Raw genomic sequence first — 19,991 nt, 5'->3', positions numbered from 1 at the left:
TGGAGTGGACACCAGAGAGGGGAGGGGCTACGGAGACTCTGGAAGTACAATGAGAAAGCGAACTTTTAATGATTCCCACTGGTTACCACCTATGGTTACCACTAAAAAAACTAATATCTCGCTCGCTACTAGACCCTCCTCCAGAGAAGAACGAATAAGAATAACACACAAAATCAAATTCACTTTATCAAGACTCAGTTACATCATGCAGTGTGCCCTTGCTTGATGTATGATGAATGAATAATGTGCTAAATTCAGAGTTTAAGGTGTGTTTGTAGTAATTGCATTAGGTATGTTGTCCCACAGATTGCCTTGGTTACAAGAGGATGTCTAAAAACATTAAATAACTGTAATAGTGTAAACAACAGCTATAAAATTGTGAAAAGAAACAAATTTTCTTGTAAACATTTCCCCATCACCTCATGAAATTTTGTAAAAAAGTACTACTTTTGAGTGGTAAATAAAGAGAGGAAAGGTGCAAATCCAAACTGAGCAGGCTACGATTTATTTCAGAAAAGAAAACACCATGCCATTTAATCACCATGACATTTTAGCCAATTACACTATGGGTAAACTGAAACATTTCATGCAGCCGTATTAATCAACAATATACAAAATCAAACAAATTCTAAATGAGGGATCTGATTATTCTCAAGCTGCTGACTATACCGGAGTTTGACATACCCAGTGAAATGTTGGCATCTTTAAACCATTGAATATACAAAAAAATTCCACAGTTATGTTAATTATGAGATATTGGTGGGAACAAAACTTGAAATATAATTTCACACTGCTGCTTGTACAAAGATTTAGAATCATGTAGCTACAACATGGGAAAATGTCCCATTTTCTTTATTCTGGATAAGCAGCCTACAGCATTGTGCTAGTTGGGGTGTGTTTAGAAGGCTCTGAAAAGCTGGTTTGGCATGTATCCAAGGTGGAGGAAGGACGTCTGGGCTTCCCTCTCAAGGCCGGCCAGCTCCTGGACTGTTGGTGCTAGTACATCCACGTGACCCTTGTAGTTACCACCTGGGGAAAAGCAGCAGATTTGGTGTTTAAAGGTGTACAGAAAAGAAAACTGAATTTGAGCCCACTCTGGATCATAAAATTAGTGTGATAACTCATCTTTCAGACGATGTAGGCCAAACTTTGTGCAAAATTCTATTTTTGAGTAAATCCAGGATGAAAGTGTGTATTTTTTTTTTCGCATTGGATAATGCAGGCGCACGGATTATACGTCAGCCTGTACACGATTCACCAGCCACTGATATTGGATCCGTCATCCGTCATTCAAACGTCTGAGACACGCACACACACACGGAGCTCGGTCTCGCCCCAAGCTTTGAATATCCCGCCCGCTCGATAACGACCAATCAAATTCGTTTTCCTTACTCGGGTAAACTCGTGTTGCAGCTCGTGACAACTCGGCGCGACAAACAGGACAAACGGCCATTTCTGTACACCTTTAAGTTCAACACAAATAGTGGTTCCCTCTATGACAACAGTACACAGCTTGAATTTGAGGGTGTGCAGCTCTTGAGTTACAGGCAGGTAGGGCTGGGTTTAAAAAAAACGATTTTCGGATTAATATCGATCTTCATTTTAAAGATCTGATATCGATTCATAAAATCCTTAGATCAATCTTTTTATGTTTGCCATTTCCTGTTAGTTAGTCAGATTATTCAGTATGAATATGAAATTAAACATGAAACTGTACTGAAAAATTGCACTGTTAAACTTCTGGAGTGGTTCATGTTAAATAAATGTGCATAATGTAACTGCTTTTGGGTCAACTTTTAATGTAGCCCAAATGTTAATATTTTAAATAATGCACCAGGTAAAAGAGTTTCCATCCTTGTACAATTTGCAGCATTAGTTCTGTGAATCTCTTTAATAGCCATGCAAAATTGGTACTAAAACTGAAATTACTCTAAATGAATCGACATTGAATCGAATCAGGACCTTGTGAATCGGAATCAAATGGATTCAGTAAATCAGTAGCGATATCCAGCCCTACACGCAGGTGAGAGTATCGCAAACCTGTATGCACGAGGTCTTGGCTTCTCATGCGATTAGATTAGTTTTGAAATGGGCACTTCTGAGTCTGAGTGACACCACATGGACTATGTTTACAGTCTACGTAAATAATCAGTTCATCAACCCCTTCATCTTTCATGTCATCCCGGCCCCACCTTTTGTCACTCTGTCGCACATACCTCCCATAGCCCGGCGTTTGCCGTAGGAGACCTTCCCATCAAACTCATCTAGAGGGACTTTGATGTCTGGCTCACACTGGGTGATGGTGCACTTCAGATGCTCCTCGATGTCTGACAGAAGCTGTGGTCAGAGACACGAACAGAAGAATGGAATCACGTCATACTATGAGAGGGAAGAAGTGTGTGTGGGCTTGAGCTTTCAATGGTATAAAAAAGAAACAAACTTTAATGCCACCTGGGGTTTCACGGTAACAGTATAAGATTATACACAGAGACACCCCTTCAAAGCCAAGGGTGGTATTTCTGCCAGGATGACTCATGCATCTGCTGCCGCAAATCACTTGAAAAGCGACGGTGTCATCTTTCAACCTTAACTTGTCTAAAGAGTTTGCATAATGCGTTCATTTTCACCTCTTTCTCGTTGTACCAGATGGTGCAACCGCCGTCCTCCTTCAGTCGGGTGTTGTAGCAACCTCTGCCACGGTTTGCGCAAACATGATACCACACCTGCACAGATTAAAACATGTTTAAAACATTTTCAAAAAAACAAACAAAAACACACACTTAAATTAAATAAATACTTCAATGGATTTCTATCATCCACCCTACCTTCTCTTTTTCCATTGCAACTAAGGAGATGGCCAGGCCCATTCTATAGGTTGAATTCAAAAGAAACGATTAATTAAGTCAACATTGTCTGTCGGCTGAATTGTTAAAAAAGTTATTTTTCGTGCTTTTATATCTTTAATGAACAGGACAGTTGGAGAGAGACAGAAAATGGCGAGACAGAGAGAGGGGGAATGACATGCAGCAAAGGGCCGCCAGGTGGAACCGAACTCAGGATGCTGCAGTGACCCACTGAGCTATACGACGCCCCGTGACAAGTTACTTTATGTGAAGATTTCAGGGTTGAAATGATGATGAAAACAAAACTGTACAATTAGGAAAGGTCAAGTAAACGATTCCAACTCCTTCGGTTAATTTACCTCTCCGCTCTTCCAACTCTGCCGATACGATGGACATAATTCTGCTTCTCATCTGGCAGGGTGACGTTAATCACTGGAGAAAAATACATGAATGCTGTGAGAACTGGTGGCAGGGAGGGGGGTAACATACATACAACACATAGTTCTGCTGTAATAAACATTGTTTATAATCAGCGTTTGAAAAGGTATGAACATCTCATATGTTCGTCTTACCGTAAGGAACTCCATGGATGTCAATTCCTCTGGCAGCCACATCTGTGCAGATCAAGAGCCTCACCTCTTTTCTCTGGACAAACAAGGAAATGTTAAGAATAGGAGGATAATATGACTTCGCCAGATCATCACAATCATCATTACGCTTTTGTTCTTTTACCTTGAAACGCTCCAAGTTATTCTTCCGCTCATTGGGTTTACGATCACCGTGGAGACAAACACAAGATAACTGGTGGGTTTTACTGTCTGGACCTGAATGAAAGAAACCAACACTGAGTGAGGACGCTGAAATTGTTCCCATTTTTTAAAACTCCTGTATCTTGATGGCTGAGAAGTAACAAACAATCTAATTGGCACTGTTGCCTCCTACCTCCTCCCTGCTGAATGAAGTACTGCTCCATGTTGTCACAGTCGATCTTTGTGCGACAGAAGATTATGGCCTGGTCCATCTTGTGTTCTTTGATAGCCCTCACCGTGTATTCACCCTTCAGCACCTTGATGGCTTCTGACCACATTTCTAAAATGCAACACACACACACTTTTCTTTTCATTGATGCTTCATTCATAGCTCTGAAGGTAAGAAAAATGCCTTGAGGTACATCTCATCTATTAAAAATGTTCAAAGGCTTGGTCTCAAGAGTAATGACAGGGAGATAAAATCAAATATTAAAAAATAAGCTGGTTTCACCTGCAGAACTGCCTCCTGGTCTGGTGTTATCTTTGGCATGGACTTCATCAGTCTACCACCAGAAACCAGATCAAAAAAGAAAAGGCCTGTCAGTGTCAACACATCAATCTGAACCCAGAGCTACATTCATGAACACAACGCTTCAGCACTATTGATAATGAGTGCTGCTTTTTAAATATCCTTGGCCCAACATGTGGGACTCACCCGGATGTGGTTCTTCCCCAGGCGCTCCCACAGACGATCATTCTTAGGGTTAACAGGCACCACCACATGGTGGACAGTTTCTGGAACAGAGTCCTCCCCCTTCAGATCCACCCACGTGGGAAAGTGCATGATTCGCTCGGACAACTTCTTCACATCAAAGGAATGCAGAGTGGCTGAGCATACAATCACCTGTCAGACAAGGTAAAATACTTTATCACCTTCAGATGTGTAAACAGCATTTTCTCACAAATAGTTACTAAAAATCAGGAACTACTAAAAAATGTTTTAGATATATTATTTATTATTAGATGTAGTTTATTATGATTTATAATACCAACACAGAAATGCTATTATAAGCTGAAATATACGATCTGTGATATTTACTTTCTAACAGTTGAAATAGTACCGATTTGGGGTAAAAAAAAAAAAAAGTGATTTGCTTTACTATGATAGCATATTTTGTCCAATGTGCAAATTGCTTTTTTAGCTGTATGTATGATGCAGTATGACTACTCTAAGTAACTTGTTCAACTGTCCCACATGCAGCTTAACCAAGGTGAAGTGTTACCTGCAGTCTTTTGCCATCAGAGGTGACCTGTGGGATTTGGTTATAGATTCTGGTGATAAAATCCGTATAGCCTGCGGACAGGAGGCCATCCTGAGGACACACAGGATACAAATGAGTTGTTAGTGGCATCAGGGACATCTATGCTGTACAATCTAACCATAAGAACAGACAGTTATTAAACATGCTAGGCTGTAGACAACTGCTGCCTCTGATTTAAGAGGGAGCAGAGGAGTTTTCTGAACATACACACTCATCCAGGACCAGAAAGCGAACTTGGGACAGACTGAGTTTTCCTGTGGATATGAGGTCGTCCAGTCTGCCAGGTGTTCCCACTACAATGTCAACCTGATGAACCGGAGAGCAAAATTAGCATGTAGAGGATAAAGAATATTAATAGAGGGAAATTGAGCAGAAAATGACAAAAATAATAATAATTAAAAAAAAAAAACAGTTTGAACTCCACAGGTAACAGTGCCTTGAATCAACTGAGTAATTGGAGATGGTGCGTATAACATACCCCTTGTTCCAGAACAGCAAGCTGCTCCTTGGCAGCCACACCACCCATCACCAGCAGTTCCCTGCAGTGACAAATTGTTCAGTTAGTCCCTGGTGCCCACATTTATACTTGAGCACTAGCTCCATCTACTGGTAGAAAGGTGGAATAACACAGTGGGAAAGGCAGGTAAATGTAACACACAATGAAGAGGTGCAGCAGTGTGGAGGACTGTAAAGGAATTGATGCAACACATGTTTGATTTTCATATCATAAAATAGTAAAAATCACATTTTCTCAATATATGTGCCAGATAGTGTAAATGTCAGCTCAGTATAACCTACCTGAGTTTGGGGTTGTCCACATATTTCTTGAATTGTTTGACATTGTTGAAGGTTTGCTCAGCTAATTCCTTGGATGGCTCAATGATCAGGGCTTTGGGTGCATTGGATACTGCCTTCACCTGACTGACTTTGGCACTGCCTGCGCAGAAAGAAACAGGACAAAAACCATTGTGACTTCATTTTAATCTTTTTTTTTTTGTTGCTTTATACACAATTTGTACCTTTGCTTATTCTTATTTTATCGTGGAAGGTATTCATGCATTATCTCTCGAATATGTCCTGAACATGAAATTCTCTGGCTACGTTTGACTCTCCTTTCTGTATATTTGGTTTGTTGCACCTGAAATCAGGTTTCACTCATCATGTACCTGTCTGAGAGGATTTCGCTGTGTGACCCTCTGCCGCTTGACTCAGGGCAACAAATCCAGTCTTTGGAGGGTTTTTTAAGTCTTCGCCTCCAAAGTTGAACTTCAGCTCTGCATTCTGCCAGACAATTAAAGGAGCAGTTAAGTATGGTGTCCATCAGACACAACGTGGTTTCTTTCTACCAGTATTTCAAATAATTCTCTTACCTTCAGCACACAGGAGGCATAGAAAGCCTGATTCCTCAGATTTTGAGGGATATCAAAAGCCACACCGAGATCATTACCTGGAATGAGAAAGAAACACAAGCACTTTGTTATTTGACATCAACCACGGATGTCTAACATAATGTACATTTCATGTTACTGAAAAGTAGAACAACTGAGACAGCACCATTTTTGGAGAAGGAAATCTGGCTATTGTCCAAATCCAGGTAGCATCCAATAGTGTCATGCATGGTAAATTCCTGCAAAAAAGCAAGAAAACAAAGAGTTACTCACTGTGCAAATTATCCTCATATTTGTTTACAAATCTCAATACAATGATTTCTCTGTCACCTCTCCATAGCTGTCAAACTGCTTGTTGTTTGATTTCTTTCCGGTTCCTCCAAAACCGAAACCATGCTTATCAGTTCCTGTAATTAAAGGATTGAATTACTGAGAGTTTATTTTAGCCATTACATGTAATGCAAAATAAAGATTGTGAAGAGTAGAAGAGCATACCCAGGTCCAGTGCTGCCTGAATGGTGGACCATCCGATCCGACACAGGCCCTGATCATGGCATGTCACCTCATAGTAGTACTTCCCTGAAACACATGGAGAAAGACTAGTGGCTTTTTCAAAGAAATATATTAATAAATAAATATCTGGTTCACTATGATGAATCTAATCCTAAATGATCTTGTTTTAAATCTCCACCAGCAGTGTGTGAAAGTATCTGTGTGCATTACAGACCTTTGGTGACGCCCTTTGTAGAGCGGCAGCCATGCCACTCTTTAAACTCCCTGCTCTGACAGCACAGACCATCTGGACCAATTGCTGGACAGGTAAAATGACAAAGTGACAACGAGGAGAGGTCAGGGAGAGCTTGAATACATATACAACCGCACTTTTAAAAAAAAAGGTTAGACTGCCCTCCAGTGTTGTGTTATGGCATCACATGATTCATTTGTTCTTACCAAAGGCTGTGCTGCGGTCGTAGGGATTCATCTGCCAATTGTTGAAAACTTGGGGGAAAAAAAAGACATAAGTGTAGGAGCAGGTCAAACATCTGCCAGGCATAGACAAATACATTCATATCATATAACTAATCATCAATTATGATTCGGGCCAAGCAAAGTCAGACCAGATACATTGTAACAACATCCACACATTTTAGATTTTATATAGACACACAATACATGTTTAACTTGTTATAAACAATTAAGTCACTAATAATAATAGGGTTATCTCACTGGCTCCACCAGTCTTGATGGAAGCTTTGCCCTTCTTGCCCTCCTGATGATCCTTCAGGGTCTCATACACGATCTGGATCACAGGAATACTGAAGGCCTGAGGATGACAAGCATTATAATTAAGTGTTTTATGGTACTTGACCTGATGTACTTTTTTACAAAAATTAAATTAAATGTGACCTGCAGAGGTAAAGTTGTGTTGTTAAACTGTGTGACTCTCAAATACTTACACCCGTTTTACCACTACCAGTTTCTGCTGCCTAAAAAAAAACAAGAAAATAAGATTGAATGGTCTGCAAATGTATACGCAATTTATAAGAATATTAACACAGAAGTTAGACATACCATAAGTACATCTCCTCCACCAAGAATTAGAGGTATGGACTCAGCCTGGATGTCAGTGGGTAGCCTGAAATCCAATGATTGAAATACAACACATCAGTGTCAGTGGTTAGATTAACAGGGAAAAAAAAAAAAACTCATTGGCACAGATCACATTATGATGATTTGGCAGAACCGATGTCAAGCAGCCGGTCCACTCGAGTCACTTACAGCCAGTCCAACTCCTCCACAGCCTGCCCAATTTCAGGCATAACCCCCATTTCTGTGGAACAAAAGTCATATTTAATTGTTCTGTACGCACATATAGCTTTTAAAAATCGTTTGGCACTGAAGTCAAATACGTATGCGACTTCAATAAAATGAAATCGAGATACATTTCTTACCAGAAAACGCTGCCATTGCTGCTGCTACGAATACAATCCAACCGGATGTAACGTGTTCACACAGTTTTCGGCTCGACGCAGCCGGGTGTAACTCTTTTAGCGGTCCCACCTGGCAACATCATAACCATTGGTTCCGGATAGTTAACAAATCTTTAAAATAATGTGACCACTAACACGATTTGTAGTGTCATGTGTATTGCACACATTCATATGTTATGATTATATTATGGTACGTGTGGTAAAGAATGTAATATATATTTTTCTGCGCGATTCTATACAGTTTCCAAACGCGGTGGCTTGATTTATTTTGTCCCATGCCAACCGCCGTAGACTTTTGACAGCTGGTTCAGGTAAATATGGCTGAACAAAACCTGATTGAAGACGAAGATGAAAATATTTTATACGACTTACTCGTTATCACTGAATGGCCGCCAGAAACGGACACTCAGGTAAGTCTAGTTTCCACTTACCTATGTTCAGCCCGCCGTGCAGGCCTTTTAATGGACATTTTATATGTAAAACTCACCACCGAAAGTTAACTGCCATTAGTTGTATGGGCTCAGCCACGCAAAGCCACGTAGCACAAACATAGCTGCTTTTAGTTTGCTAAACAGTTAAATTCTCACACCACACTGCAGCGGAGTGTAGCTTTCATTTTGCACCACTATTCGTAGACATGCACGTATTTCACTTAATACTACGTTTATTTACATAACTCACATTTCAGCCCCCTTAGCTAGCATACAGAGTATCTGCCTTGTCTCCTGTAACGTTACATGTCCCCACACACAACTTTAAATGAATCCATTATTCTCATAATCCGTGTGTGTTTGAAACTTTTGTACTTTTTCGTTGATTTAATCTGTGAAATGTGCTATACAAATAAAAACTGCACTTTAGTTGCTTAGATTGGAAAATACATTGTAAATAGTTAGGAAGTGAAACTGATTGCAACTTGATTGCTGGGGGAACAAAATGCATGAATGGTGAGCTCACCTGTGACTTTCTATCATTTGTAGTTGCGAGGCAACAAGGAGCACAACAGCTCACTTGTTGCAAAAGCTGTGACAGGTAAGTTCTACCTTCCCGCGTGCTGCGTGCATAAGAAGGCACTGAACTTTACCAAACACTGTGTGAACAGCAGTAAGTTTTATTTTGGCTTTGGTTTTTGTAAACAGTTTGCTTTGACAAGATTTAAGTGTAGGGTTAAGCAAGCAGTTTCAGATTCAGACTCAAGCAACGTTTTTGATCAGCCTTTTGCCATTTTTACACAGTTAAGTTATATGTCAGAGGCAATACAGTTATGTCAGCATGGACGTTAAGATAGTGAGTGGCTGTATCATCAAATACACAGATTTCCCTTCTCAATTCTGCAGTGGAAATTGCCAGATCTGTCGATGACCTGTAGTCCTAGTGTTAATCCTAAAAAGCACTGCTGTGGTAGACTACTTTTGATTGCATCTGGGTAAAGAGACCGATCCCACCAGCTGTTAGCTCTGTATTAAACCCAGTCCCTTTTTTTCTAATGAATAATGTGACAAGAGAATCTCTAATCAAACCCAATCATTATCACACATGTATTGTAATTCTGCACACTCACTGTGATGAATTTCTTACAGGGCCATTCCGCTTAATCCTGCAGTATTTGTGGTACAGGTAAGTTCATCATCATTATGTCGTATCCAAATTAAGGCTGACAGGCCAGTCTCTCCAAACTTACCTGCTGATTTAAGAAGCTGTGTTAGATGGTTGTTTATTGCTAATATGAATTTTCTATATCCACTCTTGATTGAATCGCACAATCAAAATAACACAACTATATCTTTTAAACATGGTTAACATGTTTATATTTAATTTAAGTGATCAAATGTAAATGCAGTTTGTGCCATGCAACCAAGGTCTAACACCATCTGTTATATAAAAATGATCTTACCTTTAGAACTGTACAGAAAATTATTTGGTTTGATGGTTCAAAATGTGACAATTAAACAATGCTTTTGGATTCAGTCTTATAAGACGTTTGTCTCTTCACTCTATAGCATAACACAATTTATGGCAAAATTCTGCTGCACAAGTGTTAATATTACTACACTTAATTGGGTTTGTCCAGTAGTTCTCACACTGAGTGTTGTAAACAAAGCTGAATGCATTTGAGCTGCATGATATGAATATGAAAATAAAAAAATAGTGTGCTGACGCCATTGCACTGAAACATTTATCATTAAAGTTCAACACGGCTCCCTTTCATTAGTTTGTTCCCCCATTATTAATAATATATAAAAATTTTGGCATGGGCGTTAGGTTGTGTAAACATTTTTTTAGCTTCTAAAGTGGAGCATTCACCGACTCAGTCCATCTCTACTTTCTAAAAGTTCTTGCACCAAAGTTTCACAGAAGCAATTTTTTACTCAAGAAGCTTTCTTAAGATGTTTTATTAAAAATAAGAATTCATTTGAAAATACTGACCTTGTTGCATTGCGCAGTAACTGATTTAATGTGTTAACAGATGGCTTGATGTGGCCTGTAGTGAACTGTGTTGTCTAGCTCTCTAGCATCAGTCCCTGCTTATCTTGTCAGCGGGTGGTTTGTTTGTACCATCAATAACCTTCTTAAATATTTAAGAACTCCTCTGGCCATTCTCAGCTCCATTTCTTTTTTGGTGGATGAAAAAGGGAAGGGGAGTTTTATTTGAAAGAGCCAAAGAGAGTAGGCAGGCTGTCCCTACACCCACATGCTGTGACATTTTCTTCTGTAGAGGGGTACAAGAGAAATCTCTGGCAATTTTATTAGAATTGCCAGAATAATACAATGCAGTGTATTAGTGTCCAACAACTGTTGTTTTCCCTTCTATTGCACAGAATCACTGGGACCAGCTGCGCTAAAAAAATGTATTGTACTGAAACTGTAATGAAATGGAAAAACACTAAAGTTTTAAAATGTAATTTCAACTAAAAAATTAAGAATTACTTGTCACGATAATATAAAGTGGAGTAAAACAAAGAAATTAATGTTTTAGATTACCAAATCACCAACAGTAGCACTTAAAATAGCAAATAATAATATTCAAAAGAATTACTGAGACCAATCGAGCATTAAAATCCAAAGTTGAAGCAAAAGAAATTAATTGAAAAAATCCCCAAATTCATACAATTCTGGGGACTTATTTTCTTCTTCAGGTCTCCTAAAGTTTAGAGTGGATTGTAACTGACTGAGTAAGGAGAAGGTCTAACAATTTTTATAGGGAACTATGCATGGTGTGTTTTTTTCCCACTGTTTTGGATTATTTTTTCCCTCTACAGAGCTCCCCCTACAGTTTCTGAGTGCATATTTTCACTGTTGTAAAAACTCACAGCAACTCCCCCCCGCCCCCCAATTACATATCATTGGAATTGAATGCGGTATATTTTTTATTTACTTCAGAGCTATGTTTTTGACATTTGTGTGAAAAAGTAAATTATTGCATTCAGTTCAAGTAGGTACTGCATGTAAATCAATTAAATTCTAAAGAATGACAATTATTTTTTAATGGGAACATCAAATTCAACCTAGTTCATTTTGACACTCTGTTATATTAATGAATACTTTATTCTACATTCACAATTACAAACTGGTCAGTTGTCATCAAACTGCAGACACAATGGGTAAATTCATTGAGAAGCATGACGTCATTCACAACAGTGTGTTTTAAGGGGAAACTCTGTCAGGCACTTTAAGCATCATTGCCAAATTCTGAACACAGCCTCTCTTTATTGGGTTTGAAACATTTTAACGTCTTGAATTTCTTTGTTTTTTGTTTGTTTGTTTGTTTGCTTGGTCCCGTGACTCTCAGCCCCTCCAGCTCGTCTCTGCCTCTCGGTCTTGTCCACCTGGCAAACAAGCAAATCAACTGGCAGCTGGTGCTCGCAAGGTGCAACACACACACAAACACAAACACACTCACACACTCATGCGCTCTCTCTTTGTGATCAATATCTGAATGTGGGCTACTTTGTTGCTGACATGCACTAAGCCTTGCCCCCTCCTGCCCCCCCACCCGCCCACCTGCCTTTTGCGTATCCCCCTCAACCAATCATTTAATTGTGCTCATTACAACAGACAAACCAAGTAGAAAGGCGCTCTTTAATTGGCTATCGATTCAGCTCCCTGTAATACAGTGTTAAGCGTGGTCAATTGACGCTGCAGATGCCCATTAGTTTGATGTTCTTGATCCTTCCATTTGGTTTCTGTCCACCCGTACACCTTTCTCTCTGATTTCATTCCCTCTGAAACTATCTTTGCTCTTTTTAATGCTCCCAATTATTATAGTTCCTCCTCTCTTTAAGACATCCAACTGCTGCTCTTGTGCTAGACTTTGTTTTTCCATCCAAACTGCATTGCGACACAAACTTATACACGCAGAAACATTCTTTTGTAGGCCTACATTGCTAATGCTAACTGTTTATCTTCCTCCATCACACGGCCTTTATTCCAGCTTGATTTATATTGTTCACATTGACATTTGTTTGCTTTCCCCATTTACTCTTCTCATCTTCTGCTCCCTCTCATTTGTCTGTTTCTCTTGTTCATTCCTGACCAGTCTCTTGTTTTCTCCTCAGTAATGGCAAACTCTTGGCAGTGGTTCAGGACCAGTGTGTGGAGATTAGGTAATTATTGAACTCCATCCCGCTGTTTGAGGCACTCAATCTGTGTGTGCGAGTGATAGAGAGCCTTTTAATTAATGGGGTGATTTATCACTTCTCTCTTACAAAGTGCAGCAGTCTCAGCAGTTTTTTCCCCCCAACGCAATCAGTCACAGTAAAAAATATTTGAGTCAGTTAGCATACCCTTAATACCTCAGGGAGAATAAAAGTAGTGTTTCTTTATAGTGTTCCTAAAATGTTTTTATTCACGTGTGTATGTGTGGTAGAGAGGGGAGAGAGAGATAGAATACAGCAGTATGTTTGTGGTTATTTTGAGTGGTTGTAATTATTTTCAGACACAAATCCAATTTCCTTCTTACACAGAGAAAAAAATTACTCACTCAGCAATGTGCTCTGTTGACACAATATGATGCTTTAAATGGAGCAAAATTGAAATGAAAATCAATAACAATGAACCTGGTATAGAAATACAGCAGACAGTATTCAGATCATTTTTTCCCTCAGTTTATTGTGTTGTAGATTTATTTATTTTTTTAACGATAAAATAGCCATTTATACCCAGCAATCTCAATAGTGATATAGTGATGCCTTTAAAAAACAAAAAAACAAAACAAAAACCTTTTTCTGTAAAGAACCAAACCTGAAATGAATGTCACTTTCTGAAGTCTTACTCTCCGGCGGCAAACAAAAGACAAATTTGACTACACAAAGCCTCGGATGAAAACATTGTTCTCCTTTTGATATCTGCATGTAATTGGAATTTAAAGTCCCACTCCCGTGACCCTTTTTGGTCATTTTAAAAGCAGCTCATTAGCCATGCACATTAGCAATGCACCTCTGGAGGGTGGGCGGAGACTGCGCTGATTTGCACCCGCCCAGCCACCTCCTCTCACCCCACCCCCCGCTTGCTGACAGCTGGACATTGTACAATTACAGATTCAGCGCGTTTAGCGTAAAACTCCACACTGGGATTCGATCCCAGACTGGAGCATAGTCCTTGCTCACGGTGCAAGCTGCTCTACCAGGTGAGCTATATGTGTTATACCATGACAGCTACACCGAGCTGTTAACCCTTTCACCTCAGAGCCAGATGCAGAGCGGGGCGGGAGCTTGTAGCACTAGTGCCCTCCCCTGGAGCTGTGACACGTCAGCTCCAGTCTCCCTGAAACTGCCAGTTTGAGTCTGCCATTGGTTCACAGCAGTTTGAAGGCAGAAAAACTCAGAAATGCAATTTTGCACTTCCTTTTCTGCTGATATGTGCTCTAACACAAGAAAAATGCCACAGGAACATGTGAAAAGCTCAAAAAACACTATTTTCACGGGAGTGGGTCTTTAAACATTTAAATCCAAATATTTTAACGATGTTCGCTCAGCTCAGAATAGTTTTTTGGTTGACCTATTGTTATTGAGAGCAATCAAGTCTCTCTGCTAATGCCTCCATCACTGTGTTTGATATTGAAGGTTTTTCTCGAGTACTTTTTTTTCCCACAATGCTGTTGTTTAAACAGTTTTACAGCCTCGCTTCATGGCATTAGTTGGTGTGAGTGGGTGTTAAGTCAGCTCAAGGCCTTATCCACCGCTTTGTTAAGAGTCTGTCTAAACACTGTCTACTCACTGTCTGCTTTATCCATTGAGCTACTTGAGTTGGCAGGCTATCAGTGGCTGTTATAACCCACCTTGTACCAGGTCCTATCAGGCTACGTGTGTGTGTGTATGTGTGTGGTGGCAGTGGCACCCTCGGGTGTGTGTATAATTGTCGTGCAGTGTAATGACACCTCTTTTTCACTTTCTTCTTTTGCCTCTATGTGTGTGTGTGTGTGTGCTCCACAGGTCTGTGAGAGATGACTTTGGTTCAGTCATTGGAAAGTGCCAGGGTAAGACCCCCTCCACTTGTTCTATCAATCACATACTGTCGTTTACAGCTAAATTCCCCCGTACAGCACCATTTGCTTTAAAAATGTGATGGCCGCTGTTGTGTAGTGCAGGCAGAGCAATGATTCATAGACTGTCAGGCAGAGGTGGAGTTTTCCCTTCAGTCTCAGACAGCATAGAAAGAAACGCAAAGTGTTCAGCCTACATTTGATTGTTAACCTGTAGATTTAATTTACACGGTGTCTGTCTGTGTGTTTATGTTTGTATACATCTACCCCGAGTTTGTTTCAAACTGAAATATCGACCACGGTGGCTAATTGGAACGTGCGAGAGAGAGGGAGAGACTGAACCGCGACAAAGATAATCACCCTCATCCCGTATGCTGCCACTCATTAAACACAGTCTCACACAGGCTGATAAAAATAAATTGCCTTGATTGTTTGATTAGCTATTAAAATGCTCTGCTGTTTTGGCTGCTCTAAACACGGAGAGGCCCAAACTTTCTCCAAGTTCAATCAATCAATCAATCAATCAATCAATCAATCAATCAATCAATCAATCAATCAATCAATCAATCAATCAATCAATCAATCAATCAATCAATCAATCAATCAATCAATCAATCAATCAATCAATCAATCAATTTGTTTATTTCAGGCATGTCAAGTTCAGATGGTTTAGATAGATAGGTAGATAAATACTTTATTAATCCCGAAGGAAATTCATCTGTCAGCTGCTCCTATTTCTAGAACGGCGGAGCAGAGCCGCGAGCTGCTCAGAGCTACGCTACAGAGGCTCATGGGATTTCTTGGTTTCCCTCATCAAACTCATCAAATACACAATCCATCAACTCCAAAACACTCTCTTGGACAAGTTGTGACCTGCACATTCACCACGCTATGAGATAATAACAGAACGTTACCAGACAGAGTTGTTTTCGAGGTAAATTAATGCAAAACTGCTGATGCGCGTTCCCGTCGGGGGCAGTTTTTTCGGCAAGCAGTCTCTGCATTTGCCTTGAAAACAACTCTGTCTCCTAACGTTCCGTTATTATCTCATAGGCAAGGTGCCTTTCAGTTTACTGTTGTTTTTTTTTTATGGAAATCCAAACTTTACTGTTTTGACACCACAACTAGCTAGGAGACATAGTGGAGTTGGTTGAGACCATAAAAGAGCTCAAAATAGAGTGAATATTGGAAATATACTCATCAGGTTGTCAAAAAATAACTTCAAATTAATGCTAATGTTGCATGGCGTCTATAGGACGTTTTCAACGTTAGCTAACATGATCCCTACAACGGCATCATAAAGCAATATTGTGCCACTGTTGTTTACAGATGGCTGCGCGCCCCCATATGTCCAAGCAGTAGATACATGTAGGATTGAATGTCTGCAACAACTATACAACTTTAAAGCCACTGTTGTAGAATTGAAGACACTACAGCAGAAAGCAAAATCTGCTAGCACACTGCAGTCTCCCCCCGTAGATCCAGCAGGAAGACGCTGTATTCAGGCTGAAACTAACAGTTTGAAGCCAACAGGATTGATTCAAGAATCAGAAACGGAAGTCGGAATCATTTGAAAGAAGCTATTATCACAAAAAGTCTAAATCTGCTTGGAAAGCTTCAAATTTCAACAAAAGAAAAAAATACTTTTCATTCACCTTTTCTAAACATACACTGGCGCACACAAACACATCACAAAAGCAAAGTCAGTAAAAAAAAAACCTCAGAATGAAACTTTCATCAGTATTTTCTGTCTTCACTTTCTTTTATTCTTTCTTTTTTTCCTCGTTTATTTTTCATCGTTGTTCCCACCCTTTTCTGTGTCTCTGTCTCTCCCTGTTTTTGTTCTGTTTTGGCTAAGCCGTTACTATGGGCCGTTGCTCTAATGGTTCATAGTGTGGGTAACGGTAGCCCCTGGGCCTGTGTAAACCTGAGCCTCCCTCCTGTTTTTCATACCATTTCATCTCTCTTTTTCATGTTACTTTTACTTCATTTCATTTCACGGAGATTTGTCCTAATGGATTTTGCTGTGATCCTGCCTTTTAATGGCATTTGCTTTTAATGGAGGAGCGTGCGTGTGTGTGTCTTACAGCGTTTTCCCATGCATGCCCTTGTGTGTATTCATCCCCATGCACGCACACATTTGCTGCATCCACACCTGTGTATCGTTCTCTTGTCTTTTTGTCTTCCTCCCGCCCTCCCTCCCTCCCTGCTCCTGTTGCAGTGGAGTCGTCTCCCACCCCCGTACATAATTCATAAGTGTTGAGCTCTGATAAATGCATCTGCGAGGCTTTAGATAGAAGGCTTCTACTGGGTCGTTGGGTGTAATTTCCCCCCAACTTCCGCCCCCTACCATTGCTAGGAGTGCAAAGAAACACACACACACACACACACACACACACACACACACACACACACACACACACACACACACACACACACACACACACACACACACACACACACACACACACACACACACACACACAAAAACACAGGACAGTAGCATCCAATTTTCCAGCTACCCAAAAAAGCCATCTATGTGGAAATGGAGCTCTCTCAGCCACAGAACATCATACTGTATACAATTCATAATAGGAAGCCGGAGAGCAAGGGAGGCTGTGCAAGAGTGAAATAGAGGAAGACTGGAGCAAAAGAACAACAACAGAGCAGAGGAAACGCTTGGTACCTATGACTCTCATAATGGCTCCATGTTTTTGTCTGCTCCTCCTCAGCTGAGAGTCTCAAAGGTGTGTTAAATTGCCCTCTTCCTCAGATGCTCCCTGATACTTAAGCCTTAAAATTTGGGGGGAGCTATTATTTCTCTCAGCGGGTGCCTGATTCATTGTTTTCTCTCTCTCTCTCTCTCTGTCTGTCTCGCCTCCCACTTCTGTCCCTTTGTTCTTCATTTAAAATTCTAGTCATACAATATCCGACGCCTCCATTTGTTTGCAGTATTGCCCACCAAGGGTTGCTGGCTGCGGCGTTCTTCGGCCAAGGAATTTAATACAATAAAAGCCAAGAGGACTGTTACGCGATATCAACAAAAACATAACTTCTTTTTCATAACTTCATTGCTGGGCATATACGGCATCTGTGGTGGCATATGTTACACACTGATATCCAAATGCAAAAAAACTCCTACTGCCTAATGTTGTATCTAGTTGTAACTATACCGAAGTCTTCCATTCAGCTTGCACATAGAGATTGCGTCCAATCCCGCCTCCCTCATACTATTAATGTGTCATAAGATAATCAGGTATTCACAACAGACTCTGGATCAGAGACCTGCCAGACTGGCCCAGCCCTTCTATCAGAGGCAGCTATGACAGCGAAGCCTTGAGAAAGTGCCAGCAGGCAGAGATGTGCTTTATCACAGCGATATGGTTACACTCACAGCACTGCTGAGCCAGCAGATCGGTAAAACAGTGGCCTATACTTCAACAAAAGCGGGATTTATGATCCCCCCAAACCCCCCCCTCTGCCTCTCTTCCTCTCTTTCAGTCCCCCCTCCTCCTCCTCCTCCCGTCTATGGGAGCGACAGTGTGTGCGTGCATGTCTTTGAGAGACAATTATTGAGATGTATTACTGTAGCTATCCTTCATAGATGAATTGGATAGGTCCTTAGACACACCGTGTTGATGTATGGCATTAGCTTTATCCTTCTTCTCCCATCTGTATTCATCATCGGCACGCCACAGAACACCAGGGATTATTCGCAGAGAGTTTTCTCATCTGGTTTAATAGGAAATCCTCAGCTCCCCCGAATCTCCTGGCTCTTCGTTCCACTTATCTCGCCTGTCTTTTATATGTGTGAACTTTGAAGTCTTCTTTTCTTTTTTTCCTCCCCCTCCCTCTCCTGTTACAGTGCCAAAGGATCCAAACCCCCACTGGCGAAGGGTGGCGTGGAGCCATGACTGCGCCCTGCTGGCGTACGCCGACAGCACCGGCACCGTGCGCCTTTTCGACCTCATGGGCAGCGAGCTGTTTGTCATCCCGCCGGTAACCGTTGCCCCCGTCCCTCCTCCTCCTCCTTCTTGACGTCATCAACAACCTCTGCCCCCTCTGTTTTTTTTTGTCGTTGTGCATGCACTGATGCTAATTATAAGTGATTAGATCAGGCGTAGCATATTGAATCCCAGCATTCATTTGGCTTCCTTTCAATGTTATCTTCCTTCCTACATTTTCACAGAGGATCTGTTCAATTACAGTGTGATGCGTCTAATTTGACTCATTGTAAACCCTCCTTCATTTGACATCAAAAAAGCGCTGCATGGGCTGATTTTATTGATGTGGCTGTTTGGACAGGGAGTACAAGACTTGATGCTGTGCTACAGCTGATTGGCAGCTTTTCAGTGACACACTTATTAAAATTCAGACATCCATAATCTTTCCTCTGTAAGTTGGGCCGTGCTCTTCTGTTCCAGTGCAGCATAGATTTATTGGGCATTTTAACTGCCTGTCACATTTTGAAGAGAACGTCTCCCTGTCAGACATCCTCTGTGCTCTTTCTTTCTCTCACGCCTGCTTTCTAATTCATTGTCTGTAACTTTTACTTCTCCCCCTCTTTGCTTTTGGTGCCCCATTCCTCTTTTCTTTTTTTCACATGCCTGCTATCATCCCCAGATCCTTCTTTCTTTCTCTTTCTCTTTTTCTATCTCATCTTTGGGTCTCTCAGTAGCTCTCCTCAGTCTGTCTGTAGCCCCCCTCCCCTCGCTTTAATGCCCTCTCTGTGCCACACAGTATCATTCCTCCCATCCTATCCATCATCCCCTTCCACTTCTCTACCCGTCCTGTCACAGACTATGAGCGCAGACACTCGTTCTTCTCCCCAGCTGCACTCATCTTCTGAAGTCTGTGATCCTCATTCCTTCAGTGCGCCTCTGCTTTGTTATGCATCTACGGTGTGCCTGCACACTTCCACCAGCAACCCCCTGCTCGGCTGCACTGTTTCTCTTGTTTGTCACTGTTAAGTGCACACACTGGTGCTATTTCCGGAGATGATAACACAGTCAATTTGACAGAAAGTGTGCATGGATGAAAGAAATTAAAAATTTGCCTCATCCCTCCTTCCCTCTCCCATCTCTCTCGATTTCCGTCTTTCTTTCGCTTTCTCTGCCAGTTATTTTTTGTTCCCTGTCCCATCAGGTTCGTTCTTTATCTATCTATTTTATGTTCTTTAACAAACACTGCTGGTTTGATGTGATTTTCGTGTTTGCT

At 40.9% G+C, this 19,991-nt stretch overlaps 2 protein-coding genes across 3 annotated transcripts in view; one reads left to right on the top strand and one right to left on the bottom strand.

The window, feature by feature from the left end:
- Positions 1-201: 201 nt before the first annotated feature.
- Positions 202-8,296, bottom strand: ddx1 (DEAD (Asp-Glu-Ala-Asp) box helicase 1). The gene is made up of 26 exons (XM_084000472.1): positions 8,255-8,296; positions 8,082-8,133; positions 7,875-7,938; positions 7,760-7,789; positions 7,530-7,626; positions 7,254-7,301; positions 7,030-7,113; positions 6,798-6,881; positions 6,633-6,709; positions 6,469-6,541; positions 6,285-6,361; positions 6,081-6,195; positions 5,713-5,851; positions 5,393-5,453; positions 5,122-5,220; positions 4,876-4,965; positions 4,308-4,496; positions 4,104-4,155; positions 3,786-3,932; positions 3,576-3,667; positions 3,416-3,488; positions 3,203-3,275; positions 2,826-2,868; positions 2,628-2,723; positions 2,217-2,337; positions 202-1,029 (listed from the first exon to the last, which is right to left on the bottom strand). Exons 1-26 carry the CDS (start codon positions 8,268-8,270, stop codon positions 899-901), a joined length of 2,223 nt encoding a protein of 740 aa, XP_083856598.1. The 5' UTR covers positions 8,271-8,296; the 3' UTR covers positions 202-898.
- A 196-nt stretch (positions 8,297-8,492) lies between these two features.
- The window catches only part of nbas (NBAS subunit of NRZ tethering complex), a 149,084-nt gene continuing 137,585 nt past the window's right edge, over positions 8,493-19,991 (top strand). For both annotated transcript variants that reach the window (XM_084000648.1, XM_084000647.1), the window contains exons 1-7: positions 8,493-8,703; positions 9,274-9,325; positions 9,874-9,910; positions 12,084-12,161; positions 12,850-12,897; positions 14,725-14,768; positions 18,640-18,773. In XM_084000648.1, coding sequence (XP_083856774.1) covers positions 8,611-8,703; positions 9,274-9,325; positions 9,874-9,910; positions 12,084-12,161; positions 12,850-12,897; positions 14,725-14,768; positions 18,640-18,773 — 486 coding nt within the window. In that variant the 5' untranslated portion in view covers positions 8,493-8,610. The remainder of the gene's footprint in view (positions 8,704-9,273; positions 9,326-9,873; positions 9,911-12,083; positions 12,162-12,849; positions 12,898-14,724; positions 14,769-18,639; positions 18,774-19,991) is intronic.

This window comes from Trachurus trachurus (genome assembly GCF_905171665.1).
Source record: "Trachurus trachurus genome assembly, chromosome: 24".
In the NCBI taxonomy this organism is placed as follows: Eukaryota; Metazoa; Chordata; class Actinopteri; order Carangiformes; family Carangidae; genus Trachurus; species Trachurus trachurus.
The sequence above is the reverse complement of the archived record's forward strand: the minus strand, read 5'-3'. Positions and strand labels throughout refer to the sequence as shown.

Bases quoted from the DNA above. Each gene is read 5' to 3' on its own strand.
- ddx1 (XM_084000472.1), bottom strand. The intron at 6,362-6,468 runs GTGCTGTCTCAG...TTCTCATTCCAG, and splicing joins GATTTCCTTCTCCAAAAATG to GTAATGATCTCGGTGTGGCT. The intron at 1,030-2,216 runs GTATGTGCGACA...GCTTTTCCCCAG, and splicing joins CAAACGCCGGGCTATGGGAG to GTGGTAACTACAAGGGTCAC.